The sequence below is a fragment of the Nyctereutes procyonoides genome, unplaced genomic scaffold (genome assembly GCF_905146905.1).
Source record: "Nyctereutes procyonoides isolate TBG_1078 unplaced genomic scaffold, NYPRO_anot_genome, whole genome shotgun sequence".
Classification (NCBI taxonomy): Eukaryota; Metazoa; Chordata; class Mammalia; order Carnivora; family Canidae; genus Nyctereutes; species Nyctereutes procyonoides.
In genome coordinates, this window is record NW_026575139.1 from 4,013,528 (window position 1) to 4,041,326 (window position 27,799).

The window sequence follows — 27,799 nt, forward strand, 5'->3', positions numbered from 1 at the left end:
CCGAGGTGACCGAGGCTAGGGAGCCGCCGCCGCCCGGCCCAGGTTCCGGTCGCGCCCGGGTCCCCGCGGACCTCCCGGGGGGCGCCTGGCCCCGCCCACCGGAGGTCCCGCCCACCGGAGGCCCCGCCCCGAGCCGCGAACTGGTCCCCGCGGGTCTCCCCGCACCTGGCCCCGCCCACCGGAGGCCCCGCCCACCGAGGCCCCGCCCCGAGCCGCGAACTGGTCCCCGCGGGTCTCCCCGCACCTGGCCCCGCCCCACCCGAGGCCCCGCCCATCGAGGCCCCGCCCCGAGCCGCGAACCGGTCCCTGCGGGCCTCCGGGGATGCACCTAGCCCCGCCCACCCGAGGCCCCGCCCCGAGCCGCGACTGGTCTCCGCACCTGGCCCCGCCCACCGAGGCCCCGCCCACCGAGGCCCCGCCCCGAGCCGCGAACTGGTCCCCGCGGGTCTCCCCGCACCTGGCCCCGCCCCACCCGAGGCCCCGCCCATCGAGGCCCCGCCCCGAGCCGCGAACTGGTCCCCTCGCCGCGCGGGCGGGCAGACAGGTGGAGCGGAGTCGACCAGTGCGCCGCGCTCCCACCTGCGCTCCGACCTGCGCTCCGGGCCGCACCATGGGCAACAGCGCGGGCCGCGCGGACTTCGAGTGGGTCTACACCGACCAGCCGCACACGCAGCGGCGCAAAGAGATGCTCGGTGAGCGCGGCCCGGCCCCTGCCGCGGGTGGGAACAGCCTCGCGGGGCCGGGAGGTGCGGGCCAGCGCGGCCCCGGTGCCCCGCGGGTGCTCCTGGGCCCCTGCCTCAGGGCGGGTGGGAGCGTCCCTCCTCCTCCCCCCCGCCCCGGGGACCCGGCCCGCCCGCGCGGGTCTGACACTCCTCCAGCGCCTCTGCCTCGGCCCGGGGTCCAGGGGTCCAGGGGTCCAGGGGCCCAGGGGTCCAGGGGTCCAGGCGTCCAGCATCCGAGGACCCGCGCCCGGATCGCGCGCCTCGGGAGCACGTCTCAGCTGCTGCATCCCCGCGCTGGGACGGGAGCCAGTCGTGGGGCGGGGACCGCGCGCGAGCTCGGGGCGCGGGGACGTGGCGGGGCAGGGGTCTGTCCCCGGGGGCCCTCCGTGTGCGGGATGCGCTCGAAGGCAGGGCTCGCGGGGCGCCAGGGGCCGCTGAGCTCGGCCCAGGCCGGGAGTTTTCAGGCAGGAGGAGCGCCTGGGGGGAAGCAAGTGCGAAAAGAGCAATATACTTAAAAAAGAAAACAAACAAACAAACAAAAAACAAAAAACGAAGATATGCCAAAGGATCCCATTTGTCCGTACCGTCCTGTATTTTAACGGCCACCCCTCCCTGTCATTTAGTGTCCTGCGAAGTCATTTTTACCTACGTGGTGGCTGTCCTTCAAGCCAGTGGCTCCTTTTAGACCTGGGATGTCCAGTCCCTTTGCTGGGGACGAGGGTAAAAGGGCTGGCGCCTCCAGAACGGTTTTTTACTAGATGCCACCAAATCGCCCCGCAGCACCAGGCAGGCTTCCAGCAGGGCGGGCTCGCTACCCTCCCTCCTGAGAAATGCCCAGGCTATGATTTCCACACACCCTCACCTACACCTGGGGTTGGCAAACCTTTTAATCAGATTGACTAGGTGTCATGTACTATTCATTGTGTTTAATTTGCAGGTTTTGGATGATGGTTTCCAATGTTTAATTGGCCACTTTAATATTTCCTTTTTTTTCTCTTGGGTTGGTCTCTGGTTTGTTGATTGTTAGAGCTCTTTGTACAGGAGGCTTGTAACTCTTTGTCTTACGTGTTGCAAATATTTTCCCCCTTTATACCTTGTCCTTTGCTATCATAAAAGCTTTTTTTTTTTTTTACAGAAGCTTTTTTTTTTAAGATTTTATTTATTTATACATGGGAGACACACAGAGAGAGGCAGAGACACAGGCAGAGGGAGAATCGGGCTCCCTGTGGGGAGCCGATGTGGGGACTCGACCCTGGGATCACGCCCTGACCCAAAGGCAGACACTCAACTGCTGAGCCACCCAGGCGTGTCCCTGGAAGTTTTTTTTTTTTTCTTAAAGATTTTATTTATTTATTCATGAGAGACACAGAGAGAGAGGCAGAGACACAGGCAGAGGGAGAAGCAGGCTCCCCGCGAGGAGCCCAATGCGGGACTGGCTCCCAGGACCCCGGGATCACACCCTGTGCCAAAGACAGATGCTCAACCACTGAGCCACCCAGGCGTCCCGGAAGCTTTTGTTTTTAACGCATTCAAATGGATTGGCTTTTCTCTTTAGTTTTCCATTTGGTGTCTTCCTGCCCCACTCCAAGACCCGGGGAAATATCCATCTTATTTTAAAGCTTTCAGACACCAGATGCAGTGAATGGTTAGTGCATGACTATTCTCCACTGTGGTGCGTCCCTGGCTGGAGACCCCTGGGTGGGTTTGTGACTTTTGTGGTTTTCTGTCGTGAGGTGAACAATAACCCAGCACTGTTGTGGTCTGACCCGTGACAGCATCCTCTCCTACACCTGTGAATTTCTTGGGGTGGCTCAAAGGGGTCTTAGTGATCATCTGGTCCTGCTTCTCCCAAGAGGGCAGGTGTCTTGGCTGCTTTCCTCAGTGGGGCTGAGGCAGGGCTCTGTTCCTCCCCTCCCCGACTGTCCCCTACCTTGCTCGTACAGGACTCACTGGGCACCTGGCCCCAGGTGGAGAAGGTAGGGAGACTTCTCCTGGCCCCCTGCCTGCAGGGGTCCAGACCCTCTGGGCTGCAGGCTCACTTTCTGAATCTGCAAAATGGGCACAGTCATCCTGTCTGGCAGAGAGGGTGCAACATGAAAAGGAGATCTTGGTTGTTAAAAGGTGCTCAGTGCCGGTATCCGGCACCCCAGGACACGGAGAAAGATCTTTCTCTGAAGAAAGGAGACATGGGCCCTGAAACCAATAAAGGAAACTTCCAGGACAGGGTGGCAGGGAAGGCTAGAAAACGTGGGGGAGAGGAGGTGATGTGGGCCAGGGTGGGGACGGCACCACGATTCGGGGGCTGGCCCTCTGGGGAGCTGTGCTCATTCCCAGTTTCTACTGGGTGCTGTGGATTCCTCTGTACATGTCTGGTTTTGAACTCATGAACTTGGAGTGTGCCATTTTCTCTTGCTCCCCAGCATTTGAGAGCTCCTGCCCTGCCTGGATGTCCTTCCTGCTCTGCCCAGCTGGCTCTTTGTTTTTAAATATTATTATTATTATTATTTAAGATTTTATTTATTTATTCATGAGAGACACAGTGAGAGAGACAGAGGCAGAGGGTGAAGCAAGCTCCATACAGGGAGCCCGATGCGGGACTCAATCCTGGGACCCCAGGATCATGCCCTGGGCTGAAGGCGGTGCTGAACCATTGAGCTACCCGGGCTGCCCTTAAATATTATTTTATTGAAGTGTAACTGACATACAATATCATGGTAGTAAGTTTCAGGTGCAAGTGGAGTCACCAGTGGTCACCACACAGTTACCACGGTTTCGTTGACTACCGTCCCCTTGTGTTCATAACGTTCCCATCACCCACTTTCTAACCGGAAGTTTGTATTTCTTGATCCCCTTCACCCAGGCCTGCGTGCCCCTGCCCCTGCCCCCAGGCAACCACCACCAGTCTGTACTTTGAGTCTGGATTTGGCTCGGTTTTGTCTTTTAGATTCCACCTATAAATGGAATCATGCAGGATTTGTCTGTGTCTGTCTGACTTACTTCACTTAGTGCAATATTCTCAGGGTCCATCCACCTTGTTACAAAATGTCATTCTCTTTTATGGCTGAGTAGTTTTTTTTTAAAAGATTTTATTTATTTATTCATGAGAGACACAGGGAGAGAGAGAGAGAAAGAGAGAGAGAGAGAGAGAGAGAGGCAGAGACAGAGACACAAGCAGCCTCCGTGCAGGGAGCCCAACGTGGGACTCGACCCTAGGTCTCCAGGATCACACCCTGGGCCTAAGGCAGCGCTAAACCACTGGGCCCCCCGGGCTGCCCTGAGCAGTTCCTTTTTTTTTTTTTTTTTTTTAAAGATTTTATTTATTTATTCATGATAGAGAGAGAGAGAGAGAGAGAGAGAGAGAGAGAGAGAGAGGCAGAGACACAGGCAAAGGGAGGAGCAGGCTCCATGCAGGGAGCCTGACGCGGGACTCGATCCCGGGACTTCAGGATCTGCCCTGGACCAAAGGCAGGCGCCAAACCGCTGAGGCACCCAGGGATCCCACCTGAGCAGTTTTTGATCATACATGTGCCACCTCTTCTTCATCCACTCATCCGTCAGTGGACACTTAGGTTGCTTCCATATCTTGGCCCTTGTACGTAATGCTGCAATGAACAGGGGGGTGCACCTATCTTTGCGAATCAGTGCTTTCGTTTTCTTTTCTTTTTTTAATTTTAATTTTAATTTTAGTTTTTTTGCTTTATTATTATTATTTTTTTGCTTTCGTTTTCTTTGAATAAATCCCGTGGGGTGGAATTGCTGGGTCATGGTAGGGTAGTTTTAGTTTTTTAAGGAACCTCCATACTGTTTTCCAGAGTGGCTGTACCAGCTTACATTCCCACCAACAGGGCATGAGAGTTCCGCTTTCTCCACATCCTCACCAACACCTGTTTCTTGTGTTGATTTTAACCATTCCGACAGGTGCAAGGTGGTAATCACATTGTAGTTTTGGTTTGTATTTCCATGATGATGAGTGATGTTGAGCATCTTTTCATGTGCCAGTTGGTCATTTGTATGTCTTCTATGGAAAAATGCCTGTTCAGGTTTTAACCAAATTTTTGTTGGTTTGCTATGGAGTTCATGAGTTTTTTAATATACTTTGGATACTAACCCTTCATAGGGTATGTGATTTGTAGATTGCTTCACCCATTCCATGGGCTGCCTTTTTGTTTTGTTGATGGTTTCCTTCGCTGTGCAAAAGTTTTTTAGCCTGAGACAGCCCCATCTGTTTTATTTTTGTTTATTTTGCCTTTACTTTTGGTGTGAAATCCAAAAAAATCATTGCCAAGACCGATGTCAAGGACTTTACTGCCTGTTATTTTTGTCTAGGAGGCTTTGGGTTTCCTGTCTTACATTCAAGTCGTCAATCCATTTTAGGTGTATTTTTGTGCCTGGTGTAAGAGAGTGGTCCAGTCTCATCTGCATGTGACTGTCCAGTTTTCCCAGCACCAGTTACTAAAGAGTCTTTTTTCCATTGCATATTCCTGCCTCCTTTGTTGTAAATCAATTGACCATATGCGTGTGGGTTTATTTCTGGGTTCTGTATTCTGTTCCATTCATCTCTGTGTTTATTTGTACGCAAACTTACACTGTTTTGATTACTGCAGTTTTTTTTTTTTTTTTTTTAAGAATTTATTTATTGGGATCCCTGGGTGGCGCAGCGGTTTGGCGCCTGCCTTTGGCCCAGGGCGCGATCCTGGAGACTCCGGATCGAATCCCACGTCGGGCTCCCGGTGCATGGAGCCTGCTTCTCCCTCTGCCTGTGTCTCTGCCTCTCTCTCTCTCTGTGTGACTATCATGAATAAATAAAAATTTAAAAAAAAATAATTTATTTATTTATTCATGAGACACACAGAGAAAGGCAGAGACACAGGCAGAGGGAGAAGCAGGCTCCCTGTGGGGAGCCTGATTCAGACCCCAGGATCCCGACCTGAGCTGAAGGCAGACACTCAGCCACTGAGCCACGCAGGCTCCCTGATTACTGCAGCTTCATAGTATAGTTTGAAATCCAGGAGCCGTGATACATTTTTTTTTCCTCAAGATTACTTTGGCTATTCATGGTCTTTTATGGTTCCACAGACATTTTAGAATTATTTGTTCTAGTTCTGTGAAAAATGCCATTGACATTTTGTTAGGGCTCTCTCTCCCATTTCCTGCAGGAAGGCACCCTGGCCGCCCTCCTGGACTTTGGCCTCCACTGGGTGAGGGCATTCCTCTGGGACTTCCTTCCATGGCTCCAACCCATCAAAGTTCTTATCTCTCTGGGGCTGGTTGCAGGGGTCTAGAGCTCGGCTGTGGAGCTCATCTCCTAGCAAGTGCCTTAATGCTCACTCATTAGCCGCGTGACACTGGGCAGGTCAATCATCAGATGAGCAAATTGAGGCTTGGTTGAGTTAAAAGGGGTTATTATTCCTTACAGAGTTGTGTGGATTAAATGAGGTGATGTTAAGTGCTTAGCCTCTCACACAGTAAATGTTACAATAAACGTTAGCTACGATGATAAATATTACCTCTGGCAGGTAGTCCCGAGTTCTCCCCAAGGACAGGGAATGCCTCTCCGCCTCTCCGGCTGCTTGTGCTTGAGGATGTGCTCAGGGCCCCACCTAGGTGGCTGCTGGAGCTCCTGCCAAGCCTCTGGGGGCCAGTGGATGCTCAATAAAGATCCTAATCTGGGAGGAAGTCAGAACCCAGGAAGCCCTTGCACAGGGCTGGCTGCAGTTGCTCTGGGGGCAGAACCAAAGTCCATCTCCAGCTCCTGCCTAAATGGAGACGTGCTCCCCAGGGCCCAGGGTCCCGAGTAAATGGAGTCCCACGCAGCCCCTAAGAGCCGTGTCTGCCAGGCCGAGGCTGAGCCTCCCTGTCCTTTGAAGGCAAGAGCTACGAGACTGTGATCCCATGGCAGGCCAGGGCCCAAGCCAGGCGTGGCAGTGGAAAGAAGCAGGCTTTGGGTTTGTCTTTAAAAACAAATAGCTTTGTGATTTTTTTTTTCCCCTTATGAAAACAGGGCACACACATGGTAAAACAAAACAAAACACACAAAAATTCAAATAATCAAAAGAAAACAAAAGAGGAAACAAGGAAGTAAGACTCTTGGCAATTGTTGGATTATTTGCTTAGGAAAGGCCCCTGCTGGGGCTTTCTCAGGGGCAAGTGGTCAAATCCAGAACCAGAACCGAACTGGCTGAGGCTCTCAGGGGAATTTGTGAACTGGCCCCACCCAGCCCCAGGGATGCTGGCCCCAGGGGAGCAGGCATGCTGGGGCCTTTTACTCTGTGCCCCTGGTCCCTGCCACCACTGGTTCGTGGCCTCCTCCCTGCCGGGCAGGCTGCACCAGTGCGGGCTTGTGTCCACCCGACTCTGACAATCCACAGGAGGAAGAGAGCCGCCTCCCTCGCCTCCTGACGCCTCCTGACCCCGGGAGCATGACCTCCCCTTGAGCCACTAATCTCTGGCCGGAGCTGTGAGTCCTATGGCTGGTCAGAGGACAGGGGGCTGCGGTGGGCAAGCCTCCCAGTGTCACGTGGTCAGGGCACAGAGGAGTGGCTCTCCAAGAAAAGGAAGGGGTGCTGTGACCCTGAGTGTGTGGGGAGGGGTGGGTGTACGGTGCCCAGTGGCACAGACCGCAGGTGATCGATCACTGAGGGGTTACTCCTGGACCCTCTTTGACCTGCTTGTGTCCCCTTCTGCTGAAATTCTCCAAAGGCTTCCCTTTCTAAAAAAAAAAAAAAAAAAAACAACTCACCTCTGCCCTGACCTCTGGGGCACCCCCATCTCTGGCCCCTGCCCTTTCTCCCCACCTTTTGTCCTCTAGCCACTTTGTGAAAGGCACCCCATCTGCCCAGTCCCCTCTACATGGCTTTTGCAAATGCTGTTCCCTCTGCTGGAATTCTTTTTCCCTATTTTTCATGTACCAATTCTATGTATCCTCCAGGTTCTGCCTAAATGTCCTTTTAGGAACACTCTCTAACAACCCACACCCGGTATTATGCTGCAACTTTCTGGAGGGAACACCCCCCCCCCCCCGCCCCAATTTGCAAACTGGCATTTGGCAATTTCTGCAAATCTCTCTATCGTGGCCAATTTCAAGCTACCAACATGCATCGCCAAGCACGGATTTGGGAAGGGAGGAGTGCATGCGGGTGGCCTGCCGTGCTCCCCCCCCAGCTCCCAGCTCCAGGGTCCTCCCTCACCCCCCTGCAGGGTGCTTTTGCCTCCTAGCCCTGGCCTCTGTGCACCTGCGGGCACCTGTGGGGTGACTGCGCTTGGTCTCCCATGTCCCATCTAGCACGCGCCCCTCGCCCCCCAGCTCGACTCAGCCTCCTGGGGCGGGGGCAGGCCCACCTCGCGCCGCGGCTCCCCTGGCCCGGCCGCCGCGCTCCCCAGACTGGCTGGTGACAGGTGCATGCACCTTTGGCGCGGCTTGTGCAAAGGCTGCCGGGAGGCCGGGCTCCCTCGTCCAGCACCCCAGCACTGCCGGGGACCCCTCAGCCCCGGGCTTCCCATGGGGCTCCTTCTCGCCAGCCAGGGAGCGGAGTCAACCCCACCGAACCCGCATTTCCAAACTGGTGGGCGAGGCTGAGGATGCTTCCTGGATATCCGGGGTGACCTGTCCCCTCCTGCCCAGGCTCCTCCTCCCAGCCCAGCAGCCCTGGCTCGGACCCTGGCTCACGCCCTTGCCCTGCCCCTGTCCCCCCGGCCCCCCCTGGTGAGGTGCTCCCCGGTCCCCCAGCCGACCTCCTGCCCTCCCGCGTGTGGCCTTGGCATGACCCGAGTCCCTGTCCCCGCACGCGGTGCCTGCGCAGCTGCAGCTCTGCAGCCGGGCTCCACGCTGTCCCCCCCCCCCCACCCCGCTTCGTTAATTTGTACCAGCTTTTATGAGGCTTGATTTACATGCCCTCAACTCCCTCATCTGGAAGGTACGGGCCAGGGCCAGTGACTCGGGCCAGTGACTCGGGGGAAGCTATAATGCGGTTCTGGAGTATCTGCATCACCCGGAAGACCCCTGTGAACACGTGCAGTCACCCCAACCCCGCCGCCCGGGTTCTCACACCCAGACCCCCCATCCTTCGAGTTTCGGCTCTGATGTTGCAGACGTGTGTCCCTTTCCTGGGCCGCTGGGGGGGGCGGGGGTGGGGAGACACGCTGTGTTGGCACCCCAGGAGGGGGCACCCCACCCCCGTGCAGCCTGGGAACCCTCCCTCCTCTGCGACTGGGGCCTGGCTGCCAGAGGTTCTCAGCAAATATTTGTCGCTGAACAAAAAGCAGGTTTAGTGAGAGGTGGTGAGGAGGCGGGTAGAGTGGCTTCCGAAGGCACTTTGGGCCACTTTCCAAGTGTTCTGCCTCGAACCGGGTACCCCCCCCGCCCCTCCCCCGTGCCTCCCACACTGAACAGTCGGGGTTAGGCAAAGGAAGCAGGTGGGGGGTGGGGGGCGCTGTGCAAGGGAAGGCCGCTGAGCTGGGCAGGGCTGCAGCAAGCCCTTTAGGAAGGAGGGGATTAAGAGGCTTTAGGTGCCTTTGTTGGGAGAGTCGTCAGTTTACTCAACAGTGGGTGGGGGATGTGAGGGAAGGAGCCCAGGATGCAGGTGGGCAGCTGCTGTGTGCGATGGAATGTTCTGGATGGGAGCACACAGGTGATGAGCAGCAATGACAAGGACCTCCCCATAGCTATCTAGGCTGTCACACGATGGCATTTGGCCTCTTTGGAGAAGTGGTAGGAGGATGCAGTCCCAGCTGGTGCCAGGCCCGGGGGCACGGAAGGGTCCAGCGTGTTGGCGGAAAGAAGCCCCGTGTGGTCCCGGGGCCCCCAGTCAGAGTCCAGCCGTTGGCAGGGGAGGGCAGAAGGCCTGCATCTGGGACGAGCAGCCCGGTGCTCGGCCTTGGGGCCCCCTTGGCTGCCTGTGGGGGGCAAGGGCCCAGCAGCCTCCCCGGCCAGCTGCCTGCTTCGGCCTTCCCTCCCCCTGGTGGCTGTCAGAAGTTTGGGGATGCCCTGGTATCCATGGGGAGTCTGTTCCCAGGACGGGGGTGTGGGCACTGGGGGTCCAGGGCCCACCATCCTGCTCTGCGCCCTGCCTCCTATGAGCAGGTCTGTCGTGGGTGGATCCCCGTGATGCATGGAGGTGAACAGCTCTGGGAGCCGAGCCTCCCCACGCCCGGGGCCCTGGGGCACCTCCACCTGCCCACAGCCCGAGGGCCCTCAGAACCAACACCTTCCAGGGAGAGGCCGAGAAGCAGGCCCAGAGAGGGCCCGGACGTGCCCGAGGGCACCCCGCAGCGGGGCTGGGCGGGGCTGCGAGCAGGGCTCCAGTCCCGGACCCAGGATTTTCTCTGGGTGCCTTGCCCTGGTGACCCCCTGGCTCGGCCCGGGAGCGGCTCCCCTGGGGCCTGCAGAGCGCTTTCCGGGCTCTCTGGGCGTGTGTGTGTGTGTGTGTGTGTGTGTGTGTGTGTGTGTTTCACCTCGTGGTAGCAATCCCCGTCCCGGGCAGGGTGGCGACGGCTGAGTGACAGCGTGTCAGACCCACGCGGAGCGCCCACGGCCTGCGCAGCCCTCACCGGGCCTGGTGCCGGGGATCCCGAGGTTGGCCTGGCCCTGCTGCCGCGGGCTCCTCCCGGGCCTCCCCGGACCTCAGACCCTCCTTGTGCGGCGGGCCTGGGCAGCGCCACGTCCACCGATGGCTGGTGGTGGCAGTGCGTTGCCCAGTTGACTGGTGCCACGGCCGGGGGACGCTTGCACGGCTCTGTCTCTGGTCCCAGGTGGCCGTCCTGCTGGGCTCCGCGCTGCGTGTCCTGGCCCAGCTACTGCGTCCCTGAGCCGGGGGCCTGAGCCGGTCCGGCACCCCTGCCGTCAGCTGGGGACCCCGCAGCAGGGCCGGGCTTGGGTGTCCAGCCGGGGCCGGGGCTCCTCGGGGGGCTCCCGGGGAGTGTGTGGTCCTCTCCCTCCTCTTCGGGGATCCCCGTCTCTGGGGCCCAGAGAAGCCGGGCCGGGAGCCCTGGGTTTGTGGGGTCAGCACCCCGTTGCCCGCCCCGGGACCCCTGGCCCAGCATCTCTGTCCTGTCCTCTGCCATCCCTGGTGCCTTCCTCTTTCCCGTCTTACCACTGCCCTCCCCCGTGCCCACACTCAGCCTGCCCCCCACCTCCTGCCCCCCGCCACCCCCTGGCCCCGGCTGTGCTGGAACGACCCCTGTCAGGCCCTCATGACCTTGCCAAGTCCAGTGGGGCCCCTGCTTGGTCTTCCTGTCCGTGACCCTCCTGGGCCCCAGCAGCTAGACACCTCGAGCCCTCGGCTGCTGTTCCCTGTCCCTGCTGTGCCTAGTGGCCTCCGCTTCTGGACTGAGTGGCCGGTGGTCCCCAGAGCATCTCCCCTGGGACGTCCCCCAGGCCTCCCCCCTCCCCGGGAACCAAGAAGCTCTGGAACTGAAAAGTTAGACATTTATTGTTTTCCTTGAGTGGGGATTGACCTTTCTCCCGGTGGGCAGGCCCAAAGTGGCTCCTCTCCTAAGATGGGGAGTCCCTGGGGTCTCCCCTGAAGGCCTGGGGTGTTCAGTGAGGCCTGCCAGCCGTGCCACCTCCGGAATCTGTGGGGCTCCCAGCTCCTGGGCACCATCTCTGGGCCCTTCTAGTGTCCTGCCCCTCATCCGCTTTCAGCCAAGGGCCCTGGGCTCTGCCTCCTGCCCCCCCACGCCCCCAGGCCGCTGGGCCCTCCCCCCGGCTCCGTGGCCCAGGAAGTGCCACACGCAGCGTGGAGGTGAGCTGGGGCGAACGTGCTCGGCCGCTGGGAGCCATCCCCCCTGTGCGGCCTGCTGTCCGGCTTGGACACCGGCCCCGTTTTTCACTGCTGCCAGCAGGATGGCTGGGCCCAGTGACCCTCGCGGCCTGTGCTCGCAGGTCAAAGCAGGCCGGGCCAGATGGGCCTCACAGGTAGCACCCAGTGCCCCGAAGATCAGGAGTAGGAGGTCCTCACCCCTCCCGGCTAACCAGGAGTAAAACAGCTCGCAGGGCCCAGAGCCATGGTCCCAGCCTCGCCGAAGCCCAGAGGGGCAGGCGGGACCGTCATCCCCACCTCTCAAGGTGGAGACAAGGGTGGGAGGCCGTGAGGCCACCCGAGCTGGGAAACTGTTAGGAAAAGGAAGAAGGTGCAGCCGGGGTGGGGCCTTGGGCGGGGGGGAGGGGTCCCCCTTTGCTCCCTACAGGTAGGACTTAGATCTTGGGTTGACAGATGGGACGCCTGGGGCCCATCATCCAAGGTCATAGCTGCCTCCGAGGCACACGGGGGTGGCCTGTTTGCATCCCAGAGCTGGGGTCCCACTGCCTCAGAGCTTGCCTGGCTGCTCACCTGCTGCAGGTGTGGCCTGCCCCGCCCTCCCGCCCCAGCCATGGCCTCCTTCCAAGGGGAAGCATGGGAACCAGCCCTGCAGAAGCGGGTGACCTCCAGCTCCCCGGGTCTTCCTCTAGGTGTGCCTCGGCAGGTGAGGGCCAGGCTCCTGGGTGCCCCAGAAGAAGGCTGATGCCCAGGGGCTGTCCCTGATGAGAAGGAGGCTGGTGGACCTGTGATCCCAACTGTGACCTGTGGTCCCAACTTGACACCCAGGTGTGCAAAGGTCAGGGGGCTGTGGGTGAGCGCATTCCTGATGCGCAAGGTGGCCAGCGCTTCCTTGTCGCCTTGGCCATCGTGAAGTCATTCTTCTGCTCCACTTCACCCTGGCTGCTGGATTCCCACCTCCCCCGCCCCCCAGGTCCCCGCTGGAAGCACCTCTCTTCCCAGGCAATACAGGCCTACTTTCTGAAGTGTCCCCTCTCACTCAGACCCCCGTTTTGGGGAAGGAACAAGATGGGATGAGGCCTGCCCCATACCCGCTCCCAAGTGGGGCCCACACGGTGGCTGTCCCTGCTCCCAGGCTCCGGTCCTTTTGTCTCTTGTCCCACCTGGTGGGATGACAAGTGCCGGGCTGGCAGGTGCCGGGCTGGCAGGCCGTGGCGGCCCTTGGGGACAGGGCGGGCTATGAGTGGCCCTGGGCCCTGGGTACTAGAGTCCTCACGGTTGCCGCATCCCCTGCTCAGCTGCCCTGAGTGTCCTTGGGCTGTGGGGACAGACGGCCATAAACTGGGGGGCTTCGAACCACACACACGTATCTTCTTACAGTTCTGGAGGTGGAAGTGTGACTCGGGGTTTCACTGGGGCTGAAGTCAGGGTGTTGCAGGGCCATGCTCCTGGTCTTGGGGAGGATTTTTTTTTTTTTTGAAGATTTTATTTATTCGTAAATAAAAGACACACAGAGAGACACACAGAGAGAGGCAGAGACACAGGCAGAGGGAGAAGCAGGCTCCCTGCGGGGAGCCTGATGCGGGACTTGATCCTGGGACCCTGGGATCATGACCTGAGCCGAAGGCAGATGCTCAACCACTGAGCCACCCAGGGGTCCTGGAGGATCTGTTTCCAGGCCTTTCCAGCTTTGCAGGCACCTGCAGTCCTGGGCTTGCGGCCCCTCCTCCACCTCCACCTCCACCTCCACCTCCACCTTCTGGGGCCCCAGGGCTCCCTCTCCTGCCCATGGTTCACCGTGACACCGGGCCACCTGGATAATCTAGGCCATCCTCCCGGCGTGAGGTCAGCCGCGAGCACCCCGGCTGCCCTGTGCGGCCTTGGTTTCCACTGCCTCAGAGCCTCCTTGGTTATGGGGTTGGGACATGCATGTCTTTGGGGGCACCGTTATCCTGCCCCCCCATTGCCGTATCTCTCCCCACTCTGCGAACGGGCTCTCCTGGCTCCACGTGGCACCCCGAGTGTTCCAGGCCTCCCACGGTGGGAGGTGACCTGTGTGGCAGCCAGGTCCCATCCCGTGATGCGGGCACGCCGCCAGAGGCCACTGCGCAACATGGCAGGCCCCGGGGCGAGCCGATGGTCAGCCTGGTGCTGTCCCCTTGCTGTCCCTGGGGCCTGTTGACACAGCTGCCCCGTCCCGGGTCCTGCCTCTTCTTGCCGTCATCCCGCGGCCGCCGCCGGCCTGTCCCGGGCCTCGCCTGTCGGGCCTGCCGGTGACCCTGGCCGTGGTTTGGACGCCGAGGCTCGCGGCTGAGCTGACCTGAGGTTACTTAGACTTTTCTCTTTTGTTTTTGACTTTTTTCTTACTGTGGTAAAATACACAACATACAGCTCGCACTGGGACTGCGGGAAGTGTCCTATTTGATGGCATTCACAGCGTTGTGCACTGCGGCTATTTTTCTTAAAAAATTTTTTTTTTTAAGTTTTTATGTATTGGGGTGGCCAGGTGGCTCAGTTGGTTGAGCATCTGCCCTCGGCTCAGGGCGTGATCCTGGGGTCCTGGGATGGAGCCCCGCATTGGGGTCCCTGCTCTGCGGGGATCCTATTTCTCCCCTTCCCTCTGCCTGCAGCTTCCTTGCTTGTGCTCCCTCTCTCTCTGTCAAATAAATAAAATCTTAAAAATAAAAAGATTTTATTTATTTATTCATGAGACACAGAGAGAGAGAGAGAGAGGCAGAGACACAGGCAGAGGGAGAAGCAGGCTCCCTGCAGGGAGTCCGATGAAGGACTCGATCCCGGGACCCCAAGATCACGACCTGAACTGGAGGCAGATGTTTGACCGACTGAGCCACCCGGGCGCCCCTGTTTGTGGCTGTTTCTAAAACCTTCTCAGGGCTCCAAATAGACCCGTTCCCAGCCCCCCCCCCCCCGCTGACCCCTCTTTTCCATCTCTGTGAACCCCCTGCTCCCCACACCTCATCCAGCGCCGTCCTACACCGCGTGGCCTTCGCGGCTGGCTTCTTTCACTTGGTGTCGTGTCTTCAAGGCCCATCCGTGTGTAGCCTGTGTCAGCACCTCCTTCCTTCTAAACAAATGGTTTCTGGGAGCCGGTCGTTTACTTGTGAGTCGGTTTCAGGCAGCAGGAGTAGGGTGTCGGCATTGTGAAACAGGGACGGTGGAAAATTCAATGTAGAAATGTTTTTTATTGAGGTATAATTATATAGAACGTGGTCTTAGTTTCGGGTGCATGACTCCGTCTGTATTGCAACATGATCGCCGCCGTAATTCTACTTAACGTCCATCACCATACATAGTTATAAAAACTTCTGTTCTTGAGCTCTTGGATGAGAAAACTTTTTTTTTTAAAGATTTTATTTATTTATCCATGAGAGACACACACAGAGAGGCAGAGACACAGGCAGAGGGAGAAGCAGGCTCCATGCAAGGAGCCTGATGTGGGACTCGATCCCCAGACCCTGGGACCATGACCTGAGCCCAAGGCCACCCAGGTGTCCTGGATGAAAAACTTGATGAGAACTTTTAAGATCTACTTTTAAATTTTTTTTAAAGCTTTATTTATTCATGAGAGACACAGAGAGAGAGAAAGAGAGGCAGAGACACAGGCAGAGGGAGAAGCAGGCTCCATGTAGGCAGCCCCACGTGGGACTCCATCCCGGGACTCCAGGATCACGCCCTGGGCTGAAGGTGGCGCTAAACTGCTGAGCCACCTGGGCTGCCCAAGATCTACTTTTTTTAAAAAAAAAGTTTATTTACTTAGAGAGAGAGCAAGAGAGCGAGTGTGCATGCACAGGAGTGGGGGGATGGGCAGAGGAAGAGAGAACATCAAGCAGACACCCCACTGAACGTGGAGCCCAACGTGAGGCTCGATCTCACGACCCGAGATCATGACCTGAGCTGAAACCAAGAGTCACTCAACCAGCTGAGCCACCACGCGTCCCCAACATGGTATTCGTAACTGTAGTCATCGTGCTGTACGTTACCCCCCAGGACTTCATTATGTTTTGGCTGGAAGTTTTGTTCCTTTTTGTGGCCGAATCAGATTCTGTTGTGTGGACAGAGCACGTTTCGGTTATCTGGTCACCTGTGGATGGACACTGGGGTTGGTTTCAGCTTTTGGCCGCTGCGAACAACCTGACGAACCCTGGGGTACAAGGATCTGTGTGTGTCCCCGATGTAAAGTCCTTTGGGTGCACACTTAGAAGTGAAGTTGCTGGGGCGTATGGGATTCTACATCTAACCTTTTGAGGAACGGCCAAGTGGCCTCCCGCGGCACCATTCTGCATCCCCGCCCGCCGCGTCCAGAGGGCTCCAGTGTCCTCGGAGCCTCGCCAACACTTGCAGGTGTCTGATGTTGAACCTGTCCATCCTGGTGGGGTGAAGCGGCATCTCATTTGTGGCTTTAGTTTGCATTTCCCTGGTGACTAATGATGTTGGGCATCTTTTCCTGTGCTTCGTGGCCAGTTGCACGTCTCCGCAGCCACGTCTACTCAAGTCCTCTGCCCATTTACATTGGGTTGCTCATCGTCTTTGTTGTCGAGTCGTAGGAAATCTCTATGTATTCTGGATATGAAACCCCCACCCACCCAGGGTGAGGACTTGAACCCGCTCTGAGGGATCCCTGGGTGGCGCAGCGGTTTGGCGCCTGCCTTTGGCCCAAGGCACGATCCTGGAGACCCGGGATCGAGTCCCATGTCGGGCTCCCGGTGCATGGAGCCTGCTTCTCCCTCTGCCTGTGTCTCTGCCTCTCTCTCTCTGTGTGACTATTATAAATAAAATAAAATAAAATAAAAATAAAAATAAAAAAAAAAGAACCCGCTCTGAGCTGCTCCTCCCAGGCCCCTGTGCTCCCCGGTGAGTGGGGCTGAGGACTGTCCCCTGGGCCGTGGCTTCCTTGGTTCTCTGCTCGTGCTGTGACCACCGTCCTGGTGGGGTCCTTGGCCGAGCTGCAGGGAGAGGGCCTCCGGGATCCAAGGGCCCGGGCGGCTTTGTCAGCTTGGAGGCCCGGGGGCTGGCGCTGCCCCAGGCTGGAGGTGGCCCCTGCGTGCAGGGGGAGGGCAGCTGCCGGGGGAGCCCCGGTCCTGTCCGCCCGCCTGGCTGCCGGGGGTTCCGGCCCCACCTCAGCCACCCGCAGGCTGTCCTTAGGGCCGTGGAGAGCGGCTGCTCGCTGGGCCAGAGCCCCAACCACCGGAGCTGCCAGATGAGGCGAAGGCTTGGGGGGCGCTCGTGGGGGATTCTGCTGGCTTCCGGGCAGAGGCGGCCGGCGGTTCTAGGACTTGAGAGCCCCAGCTCCCCGCGGCGTCTCCAGCAGACGTGGCTCTGCTGTCCTGGAGCTAGGATCCTTCATGGGGACAGGTACTCCGCAGAGCACATGGCACCCCTGCCATCACACACCGGGACACCGACTAACCCCAAGATGGGCTTGTGCGGTGGCAGCTCAGGCAGGAGGATTTTGAGCCGGAGTCTCCCTTCCAGACTCCCGTTGCCCCTGTTGTGTGTTTCTCCTTGCATACTCCCAGGGACAGTCGGCTCACTACCTCTCTTCAGCCTGTTCCATTGCCGGCTGGCTCTGACAAAGTTTTGTGGGCTGGGAGGAGGGCGGAGGGGCCTGGCTGTGGGGACCTTGGGCAGCTGAGCCGAGCTGTCACATCCTTCCCTTCTGAGCACAAAGGGGAAGTGACTTCCTGGGTCAGCTGGAGGAAAGGGCCGGGCAGGATCTGCCCTTGGCCTGGCCGGTTCCGGGCCCTGTCGGAGGGTGGAGGGTGAGCCCGAGGCTGCCCGGCTGCTCTGTGGGCAGGAGCGGGGAAGACGCTGGTGACCAGCACTGGCTTTCCCGAGGGTGCCCGGGTAAGCCCCGGGGACGTGGGCCCGGTTTCCAGGTCTGTGCCTCACGCGCGGCTCTGCCTCTGAGGGCCTGGGAACCGGGGGGCAGGTGCCGCCCTGAGCGCGTGAGCACCCCTGGCCGGTCCATCCCCAGCCCTGGACACAGCACCGGACTCCTGACCCCCCTCCCACCGAGCAGCCAGGGAGGTTTCTGGACGGCACCGCCGTCCTGGCCAGGGGCACCCCCGTACCCCACTCTTGTGCTCGCCCTGCGGGGTCTGGCCTGGCTGCTTTCTGGCCAGAAGGCCCTCCCCTGCTTGGCTCACTCCCACCATCATTGTCTTTTTCTTTCCTGTAGAATAAAGTACAGAAAAGTACAAAAGATCCTGTAACGAGCACCCCCCACCCCCCAAAGTAAATGCATTCAACATTTTATCGAGCTTCCTTAGGGCTGGGCTAGGAGCGGGAACCCTGGCGACAGAGCCGGGCCCCCCTGCCGCCCCCCTGGCCCCAGGGCGCTTACCCTGCGGTCTAGGCCGCTGCTGGGCTTCGGGCCTTAGTGTCTGTGACCCGCGGTGACACCCGCTCTTTCTTCAGGCAGGTGGCGAGGACCGCCTCCCGCCCCCCTTTCCGGGGAGACTTCCCCAGAGCCCCCAGGTGGGGCTGCCCCAGCGGCCCCGGGGGCAAGGCTGTCCCTAGGCCCCCAGGGCCCTGGTGTCACGGCGGCGGCTCGGGGGCTGGTGCGGGCGGCGGGGGGGGGGGGGCCCGGCCTCACGGTCTGTCCTCGTCCCCCCGCAGCCAAGTACCCGGCCATCAAGGCGCTGATGCGGCCCGACCCGTGGCTCAAGTGGACGGTGCTGGCGCTCGTGCTGGCGCAGCTGCTGGCCTGCCGCCTGGCGCGGGAGCTGCCGTGGCGCTGGCTGCTCTTCTGGGCCTACGCCTTCGGCGGCTGCGTCAACCACTCGCTGACGCTGGCCATCCACGACATCTCGCACAACGCCGCCTTCGGGTCGGGCCGCGCGGCGCACAACCGCTGGCTCGCCGTGTTCGCCAACCTGCCGGTGGGCCTGCCCTTCGCCGCCTCCTTCAAGAAGTACCACGTGGACCACCACCGCTACCTGGGCGGCGACGGGCTGGACGTGGACGTGCCCACGCGCCTGGAGGGCCGGCTCTTCTGCACGCCGGCGCGCAAGCTGCTCTGGCTGGCGCTGCAGCCGCTCTTCTACTCGCTGCGGCCGCTCTGCGTGCACCCCAAGGCCCTGACCCGCATGGAGGTGCTCAACGCGCTGGTGCAGCTGGCCGCCGACGCCGCCCTCTTCGCCCTGTGGGGGCTCAAGCCCGTGGCCTACCTGCTGGCCAGCTCCCTGCTCGGCCTGGGCCTGCACCCCATCTCCGGGCACTTCGTGGCCGAGCACTACATGTTCCTCAAGGGCCACGAGACCTACTCCTACTACGGGCCCCTCAACTGGATCACCTTCAACGTGGGCTACCACGTGGAGCACCACGACTTTCCCAGCATCCCCGGCTGCAACCTGCCCCAGGTAGGCGGTGCCCGGGCGCGGGGCCACCCCCAGCCCACGCGGCCTTGCCCCCTCAGCCGCGGTCCCGCCGGCCAGCGCCCGGCTGCAGGGGGAGGCGGGGGCAGCGGGGCGGGCAGGGGCTCGCGGCCGCTTTATGGTCAAGGGCACCTGGTGGAATGAGAACCTGTCGGAACCCAGCTGCGACATTTGCGCTCTGCGGGCTGACGTCCTTGGGCAAACCGCTTGCCCTCTCTGTGCCTCGGCTTCCCCCTCCTTAAGCTGGGGTGGCACAGCCTTGGGCTTGCGAAGGGCCTCCCCTCCCTGGCTCCTGCCTCCCCTGTCCCTGCTCATCTCGTCATGGCCCCGTGACCCTCGAGGGCCCCCTCATGGCACAGAGAGGACAGGGTGGGCCTCGCCCTATGTGACCAAGGGGCTTGGCCTGAGCTGCACCCCACCCTGGGGAATTTCTGAAGGTGGGAGGAGGGAGGGGGGGAGGAAGAGAAGAGGAGGAGGAGGAGGAGCTCTGGCCCATGCTGGTGGGTTAGACAGAGCGGAGGGGACCCCAGGCACGGGCTGGCTGGAGTGGGCATGGGGGGGGGTGTCGGAGTGTGCGTGCCTGCCCTGTGTGCAGGTGTGAGTGCTCGAGTGCACGCCTGTGTGCAGATGCTTGCATGGGTGCCTGAGTGTGCCGGTGCTGGTTGCTGGCCCGTGTCCAGCCCTGGCCGTGCAGCCCCCGCGCCGTCCCCTGCCCACGCTGCTGAGGTCCCGCGGGGTGCCTGCGCCTTCTCAGCCTCACCGCGGCCCAGCCCCCCATTATCCACACTTCACAGGCAACACAGAGCTCAGACGGGGCGTCTCTGCCTCAGGAAGTAGCAGAGCCAGAGTCTGGACCCCAGGCCACGGAAACTCCTGTCCTTAGCTGGGAGCCCGTCCTGACCTCCCCCAGGCTGTCACAGGCTCCCTGCCCCCGCCCCCGCAGGTGGGCTGGTCACCTGCTATAAAGCGCCTGTCCTGGGCCTTCCCTGGGGGGAGAGAAGGTCGTCCTGGCAGTCAGCTGAGGCTGGGAGTGCTTCCCGGAGGAGGTGGGCTGGGCCTGTGTGGGTGCAGAGGCTGCAGGAGGCTGGGGGTGTGTGTGCGTGACACACATTCGGGGAAATGGGAAGCACCGGGCCTGGGAAGAGGGCGGTGGGGTGGGGCCTGGTGGGATCCGATGCCAGAGGGGCTGGGGCACAGGAGAGGGTGTGGGACGCTGCGTGACCAGCTCCGGCGGGCCCGTGGCTCAGCGGAACCCACGCCGGGCTGGGGCTCAGGAGTCCTCGGGTGCTCCCCCAGGATTCCCTCGGGGGAATGCAGGTCGGCCCCCGGGGGGCTCCTGGATCAGACACTTGCACGGGCTCCAGAGGGGGAGGGTGCACTTTTAACCGCTCACCCCTGCGTGGGGCAGGGGGCTCACAGCCTGTGGGGTGTCGCAGGCCAGAAGCCCCTCCACGTCGGGCAGCACCCAGCCGGACGTGCCCCGGGGGTGACGGGGTGTGTGTGCCTGTGTGCATGCTCACGTGCATGTGCATGGGTGGGGGGCGGCGCGTGCCCGGACCGCGGCCTCTGACCCTGCTCGCCCTCCCTGCAGGTGCGGAAGATTGCACCTGAGTACTACGACCACCTGCCCCAGCACCACTCGTGGGTGAAGGTGCTCTGGGATTTTGTGTTCGAGGACTCCCTGGGGCCCTACGCCAGGGTGAAGCGGGTTTGCAAGCTGGCCGAGGACGGACTGTGAGCCCCTGGTGTCCCGAGTGGACGGACCCCGCGGATCCCCGGCGGCCGGCTGCCCCGCCTCGCTCCTCTGCCGCCACCAAGCTGCTCGTCACTGCCCACCCCACCCCCAGCCTAGGGCCCAGAACTGGTTTGGTTGCATTTGGTTCCCACACCCTGGCTGCGCCCGGTCACCCAGAGCCCAGGACCACATCTGGCCTGGAGAGGCCTGGTCTGCACCTGCGCGGTCGACCCCCGGCCCGGCCCCCCTTTTCTGGGGCTCGGGAGAGAGGCCTGGCCCTGGCCTGGGTGCTACGTGCCCACAGTCTCCACGGGGCTGATTTTGCTGCTGTTCCCACGCCCTAAATTCAGTTCAGCGTTTGTTTCCACACCCGCAGATCAGATCATGCTTCCCAGCGGCGGTCAAGGCTCCAGCCTGGCCTCAGAAGGGGGCCCTGGCTCCCCCCCACCCCGCAGGCCTCGGGGCCCTCCATGGCCACACCAGGTGGCCCTGAAGCCCCTCCTTAGCAGCCTTCCCTCTCCTCTGGCCTGTCCGAGTGCTGCAGACACTGCCCCCCTCAGCCGCACCCCTGCTCCTGCTCCACCTTGAGGCCTTGGCCTGAGGGGAGCCCTCCCGGAGCCCCGGAGGGTTCGGGTTGGACAGGGTGGATCTGTCTCCCTGGCCAGCTCCCCCAGGACTTGAAGAAATCTTCAGGGACAGGTGCCGCAGGCCAGATGGACGGAGGGTAGACAGGTTGGCTGGACAGACAGGTGACTGCCTGAGTGAACTATAGCTCAGGGGAGGCAGGCTGGTGTCCTTGGTGAGGACCCTGTCCTGACGGGTGGGGGCACAGCTGAAACCTCGGGAAGTCTTGTCAGCCCCTTGGCCCCAGGGGCTGGCGGCAGGAGCAGGAGGGGCACCTGGCCCGACCACGGTAGGTGTGGCCCTGAGGCTGGGGCGCACCCCCTGGACAGGCGCAGAGGGGCTGTGCTAGCGGCCGAGGAGAGGGAGGGCTGGAGGCAGGCCTGTGGCAGCCCTGGAGACCCGGCAGGTGCTGAGCAAGGACTTCCTGCCCAGGGCTGGGAGTGGCCTCCTGTGGTGCCAGGCACCCCCGTCCCCAGGGCCTGTGGGGTGAGGGAAGTGTGGCTTGGCCTGGGCAGGCCCCCCACCCCCACACAAACAGGCTGGCCTGAGTCGGGGGCCCCAGGAGCACGGCTCCTGCAGGTCACCCACCTGTCCATCACCACCTGCCAGCTCCCCCCACTCCGGACCCTAGGCAGGATTCCCGGGGCCTATGGGGGCAAACGCAGCTAGAGAGAGCAGCTGCGGACCCTGCCGCCCTGGGATACAAGCGCTGCTGGATCTGGGGCGGCCACTCTGGGGTCCAGCTTCAGGCTGCTCACCCCCAACAGGCAGAACCATCCTGCTTCTGTCCTTACGGTTGTTGGGAGCACCTGAGCAGGTGGGGTGTCCAGAGCCGGACCGGAGAACAGCGGTCGCTTGACGTCAGCCAGACTGCGGGCCCTGCCTCCTCCCCTCCCCAAGGCCCTCCCAGGACGGCCTGCACACTGCTGAGTCCCTGGGGGACGGGAGGTGGCTCAGCATTAAGGCATAGAGCCAGCCCCTGATGCTCCAGGTGTGGGCAGGACCCAGGGCCCGTCTCCGGGGGAGGTTGTGGGGGTAGGCCCCCTCAGGCTCCCCCAGACCCCTCTGCCCCCCCCCCCAGGCCACCCAGGCTCACTCCCACCTTCCCGTTCAGCGCGGCCACCTGCCAAGGCCGCCTCCTTGTCCCCGCGGCTCCTGGCCAGCACGCTCGAGGGCCGTTACCCAAGGGAGCATCCTCAGCCCGGAGGGCCCAGAGCCGTGAGAGAGGGAGCCGGAGCCCGGTGTGGACAGTAAGCGTTTATTACCACGTGGACACAGGCAGCGCAGTGCGTGGGCAGATGCGCCACGCCGCTGGGGACGGCTCGCCACTGCCGGCCAGGCTGCTAACAGCATCACCTAGGAGAAAACTCGGAAACCATCTAATGAAGCGCGTGATTCGGGGAGTCCTCTATAAACCAAAAGGAATGTACACTTAAATAGGCAAATATAAAATACAAAAAAGGCGATAGACCTGGAGTTCTGTCAGGTAGAATCTAAAAAAATCCAGAAGTTGAACTTGTTTCCTCATTTTAATATTTCATCACAGGTTAAGACTTTGAAACGAAGCCCCTCCGGCTCCAGCGCGAGCTTGCGTGCGCCGTCCCCCGCCGTCGCGGGCCTGGCGTCTCGGCGGCGGGGCCAGGCCGTTACGAGGTGCTGATCCCGCTCAGCTCCTGCCTGATGGCTGCGGGGCGGACAGGGAGGCTCAGGGCGGGCCTGCTGGTTCTCTGGCGCCCTGTCCCCGCGCCCCCGGGGGGACTCTGGGCTGTGCCCGGCCCCGTGTCCTGGGCGCCACACCCAGGGGTCCCCAGGCAGCGGGCTCCGGCGCAGACCCTGGGGCGACAGCACAGCCCTGCGGGCGACCCGACCTGCCTGCCACCCCGAGCCGGTGCGGGCCTGTGAGCCGCTCGGGCAGGTGGCCCCTGGTTCCGGCAGCGGCAGCAGGTAGCGCTGGGCCTTGAGCAGGGGGACTGTCCTGGCAGTGCTGCCTCTCGTCTTCTCCCCACCCCCCGTAACCCCACCCCTCTCCCCACACTTGGGGGAGAGCGTTTAGTACCACGTGGACACAGACACCGCAGTGTGGGGACAGATTTCACCACGACGCTGGGGACAGACCCCGCTCGCCCCCGGGCCTGGAGCCAAAAGAGCCAAGTGCTGGGCACTCATCCAACCAGAGGATGCTCCTCGGAGCCCTGGCCCGGCCCGTGCTGCCCCGGCCTCAGGGGAGGCCCACCCTCGAGGCAGCTTCCCCCCGGGCCTGGCCTGCGGCACCCCCTCCCCGTCCAGCCTCCAGCCTTGCCGGGTGCCCTGCAGTCAGGCTGGCTGTGCAACCCCGCTCTGGCGCCCACGGGCTCTGGCCCCGGGGCCAGCTGGCGGCCCCTCCCTGACGGGGCCCCCAGCAATAAAGTGGAGTTAATAGTTGGCCTGTGTCCTCTCTGGCTCCCCGCTCAGCCTCGCTCTTCATTCATTAACTCCTTATCTGCCCATCCCAGGCCTGTGGGGGGACTGGACAAACAGGAACACCAGTTCTGGGCTGGGGCAAGGACAGGGCGCGGCGCTCACAGCTCGGGGCAGGGGGTTGGATCTCTGGCCCCACACGCAGGCTCCCATCCTGGCCTCCCCTCTCTCCAGCCGCCTGCCACCAGCCCCCACCCCTTTTAGCTCATTGCCCGGGTCCCCTCTGCTGCCTCAGGGGCCAGGCCCAGGCTCGGTGGGGGGGGGGGGGGGCTCAAGCTGCGCCTCTCTGCTTGCTCCCGGGGCCAGCCGGCTCTGCCTGAACCTCTCCTCTTCCTCTGGCTTGGGACCTGAGCCAGTGTATCAAAGGCTCTGGCAGGAACCGGAAGGACGGATGTGATCCACTACAAGGGCCCTGCCCTCGGGAGCCCGACACTCAACACTTGGAGCGGGAGACACATGCCTGCCCTCCCTGCCCAAGGCCAGGCCCGCTGGGAACTGTGTCAGACCCACAGGTCGTCCTGGAGCTTCTTGGTGTCCGTTACCCCCCCACCCCCACCCCCAGGAAGGCAGCAGCCGCCCTCCTAACCCAAACCCGGTGATCAAAGGTGGGAGACTCAGGGACGGCGGTCTGAGTGCACAGATGCTGAGGCAGCCAAGGATCACCGTTGAGGCTGCTTCAGTGGTCTTGCTCAGGAACGCATCCTCGGATCACTCTCCCGGTCCACACTCTCACATGTTCACCCCAGGGAGGAAGCCGGGTGAGTGCAGATCTAGCTGTCACCCCACCAGGAACATACATATCTTGGGCAAGTCACTTAACTGAGCCTCAGTTTGCTTGACCACAGAACGGGGGTGATGTGATCAGCAGGAGGGACGGAACCGTGGCCATGGGACCTTGGGCGTCTGGGCCCAGGATGGTCTCCCTGCTGGGCCAGCACGGCTCTGCTGTCTCGCAGCCCAGGGGGCGGGCCGCCCCGCCGCCCCGCAGGGACCCTGGGTGACGTCCCGGGGCAGGCCCTCCACTCACCGTCGATGATTTCCTCCTTCACTTTGTGGAGCTCTCGGACTACCTCCTCGAGGATCTCCTGTAGGGAGCAGAGCTTCAAAGTGAAGGGACAGGAAACAGAGTGGAGGAAGCTGGCTTTGCCAGGGGCGGTGTGTCCCAAGGACGCGTCTCATTAGCGTCCCCACAGGGCAAGGTCGGAGTGAATGGGAGACGGCACCCCACCCCAAGTCCCGCTGCAGAAGCCAGGGGCGGCCCCAGAGCAGGCTGGGGGGTCCAGAAGGGCAGAGGGAGGCTTCTCTGCTGCTGATGGGGTTGGGGGCCCAGTGCTGAGCGTGGGCGCCCCGACAGACCTCTGGCCACCCTGCCTGCCCGCGTGGACAAGAGAGGGTCCCAGCCTCTGGCTCCTGCACAGCCTCTCAGGAAAGATCACACTCACCTGTTTCATCCGATCCAAATCTAAGGCATCCAAGGCCACGTCATTCACGCTCCCCACCGGCTTCATCCTGGAGAGGGTGGCAGGGTGCGGTAAGGAGGGCAGCAGGTCCTGGAGGGCACCCGCCACGCGGGGACAGATAAGGCAGGCGGGTGTGCCAGGGCCTCCAAGCGCAGGGCCGAGGCCCGGGCGCCAAGCACTGCCCTCTTCCTATCAGAAGCTTTTGCTTTTACGCCTGGCCAGCCTTAAGCTACCCTGAAAGTAGTGGCACGTCTCCACCTCAAGAGGGTCTCATGAACACCGTGGCCAGCCTTCCCAACCGCGGGGTACAACGAAGGGGCTGTGTGGGGACGTGAGAGCTCGTACACAGACGTGGCAATGCCACGGTCACTGTTCCAGTCGCACTGCCCGCTCTGGACAGCAGACACCGGCAAGCTCCTCGTTGGTGAGGGATCTGTCCCTGCCTAAACCGAGGCTCGGGGAAACCAGTGACGAGGACTTTACGTAGGATGCAAAGTCACAAAAATCACACAGTAAACACTCATCCCAACAGCATCTGCTTCCAACAAACCAACCTCCCTGGCGCTGGGAACTGGTCCTAGCGTGTAACTTTTTTTTCAGGAAACGTCCTTGGATGTGGTGTTGCTCTTCTCAGGCAAAGGGGTCTCGGTCACACGGACTGTCCTTTGAAACGCTGCTGAACTAAGGTTAGCTAGTTCGATAGTTAGTGTCTCTTGCATGGGAACCATCCCTGGAAAATCTCTACAAAATGCTCATCCGGGCACTCAGCCTCTTTAGAACAGGGCAGTGGGGGCGGAGGGGCCCACTTTCTGAAGCCCACTCATCTCCCGTGGAGAGAATGGCGGCTGGAGCCTGCGGGACCAGGGAAGTGGTGTGGCCCGAGCCGGCTGTGAGGACCACGGAGGTGACGGATGGTGGACACACACGTGACCCGGCAGGGCCAGCATGGCTGTGAGGGGCTCCTCTCTAGGGACAGGGCAGGCTGGGCAGCCGCAGTGTGTGTGGGCGGCCACCTCGGGCAGCAGGGAGGGCCCACGACAACCCAGGCCGGAGCTGCTGCTGGGGGTGTCTGAAGGAAGGAAGACTGCGGTCCTGAAGGCAGGGCCCCCCGGGTCACGGCAACGTTACTGACAGTGGCCTCGCCGTGGAAGTACCGTCTGCTGACAGACGGACGAAGAAGATGCAGTGCACCCGGCCCTAAAAACCGAGTCCTGCCCGAGTGACAACAGGGACGCCAGGATGCCCCGAGGGTACGACGCTGGGTGGATCAGCAGGCAGAGGAAGACAAGCACTGCTGGTCTCACTGCGCTGCGGAATCTCGGGAAGGCGAGCCCACAGGAACCGGCCGATAGGTGTCCGCGGGGGGCGGGTGAAGGAGGTCAAAGGGCACACGCCTCCGGGTGTAGTCGTGAGTTCTGGGATCTAATGCGCAGCAAGGTGGCCACAGCTGAGCGCATGGTGTGGCACCCTAGAGGCGGCTAAGACACGGATCTTGACCCCGAGCGGTGGCTGTGTCCGCTAACCTCATCACGGTGAGCATCTCACAGACATCTCTCAGACACAGATCACACAGACATCGGTCGCCGTGTTGCACACATCACACTCAGACGATGTTGGATGTCAACTATATTTTTAAAAAGCTGAGAAAACCAACCCCTGAATAAATCTAGGGGTATAATACCTAAACCTGGAATAAAAAAAAAAAAAAAAAAAAAGGAGGGGCTCAGTTGGTGAAGTGGCTGCCTTTGGCTCAGGTCATGGTCTCAGGGTCCTGGGATCGAACCCTGCGTGGGGCTCCCAGCTCAGCGGGGAGTCTGCTTCTCCCTCTGCCTCTCCCCCCTGCTCTTGTGCTCTCTCTCAATAAATAAAACCTTAAAAAAAAAAAAAAAAGAAATCCAAGAAGAACATGCTCCTGCTCCTCTCCTGGCTGAACTGGAGAGAGGCCAGTGTGGTTCTGAAGGAGTCTAAATAGCTTTGGATCCTGGTGGGGAAGGAGGTGCAGCCTGAGACCCCTGGCCCACACGTCCGTCTGTGGGGTCGGGGCCTGTTCCAGCAGCCATTTCTGGGGCCACCTGGACAAACTGCTTCACCTGTCGGGGCCTCGGTTCTCCCACATGCACACCTGACAGCTCCCCCGGGGTCACCCGAGGCAGACTGCTGCCGCCTGCCCCCTTCGGAGCCCTCCGTGGAACTGGAGAGCACACTGGTCTCAGAGCTGGAGAGCCCCATCCCAAGTGGGAACACTTGGCAGCCCACCATGCTCCACCCGCAGGAAGTGCTGGGGGGCCACAAGCGCACCCCTGGCCACCTCACCTCCTTCCTCCTCCCGGGGGCCCCTCCTTTGGCTCCGGCCCCCTCACAGCCAGAGAGAGAGTGTTGGTCCACCACGGTGAGCACATACAGAATGCAGCCCAGCCCTCCAGCCATGTGACCCCTGCTGACCCCTCCCCACCTGCTGCCACCTGCTAGCCACGCTGGCCAGCTTCCTGTTCTGTGAACTGCCAGGTTGGTGACAGGGCCTCAGCACTTACCATCTTCTCCAGCTCGGAAGACTGTCCCCACGCTCTTTGTAGGGCAGGCTCCTCCTCATGCAGGTCAACTCAAATGCCACCTCTGAGAGGCCTGTCCCAGCCCCTGTGCTAGAGCACCT

The 27,799-nt window shown here is 61.2% G+C and overlaps 2 protein-coding genes across 5 annotated transcripts in view; one reads left to right on the forward strand and one right to left on the reverse strand.

Moving 5' to 3' along the window:
• The first annotated feature begins 555 nt into the window (after window positions 1–555).
• Window positions 556–22,698, forward strand: DEGS2 (delta 4-desaturase, sphingolipid 2). The gene is made up of 3 exons (XM_055304151.1): window positions 556–692; window positions 18,116–18,858; window positions 20,465–22,698. The coding sequence occupies exons 1-3, from the start codon at window positions 611–613 to the stop codon at window positions 20,609–20,611; spliced, it is 972 nt and encodes a 323-aa protein (XP_055160126.1). The 5' UTR covers window positions 556–610; the 3' UTR covers window positions 20,612–22,698.
• A 44-nt stretch (window positions 22,699–22,742) lies between these two features.
• EVL (Enah/Vasp-like) overlaps window positions 22,743–27,799 on the reverse strand; it is a 144,432-nt gene continuing 139,375 nt past the window's right edge. For all 4 annotated transcript variants that reach the window (XM_055304149.1, XM_055304150.1, XM_055304146.1 and 1 more), the window contains 3 exons: window positions 25,132–25,198; window positions 24,717–24,774; window positions 22,743–22,916 (listed from right to left, as the gene is read on the reverse strand). In XM_055304149.1, coding sequence (XP_055160124.1) covers window positions 22,879–22,916; window positions 24,717–24,774; window positions 25,132–25,198 — 163 coding nt within the window. In that variant the 3' untranslated portion in view covers window positions 22,743–22,878. The remainder of the gene's footprint in view (window positions 22,917–24,716; window positions 24,775–25,131; window positions 25,199–27,799) is intronic.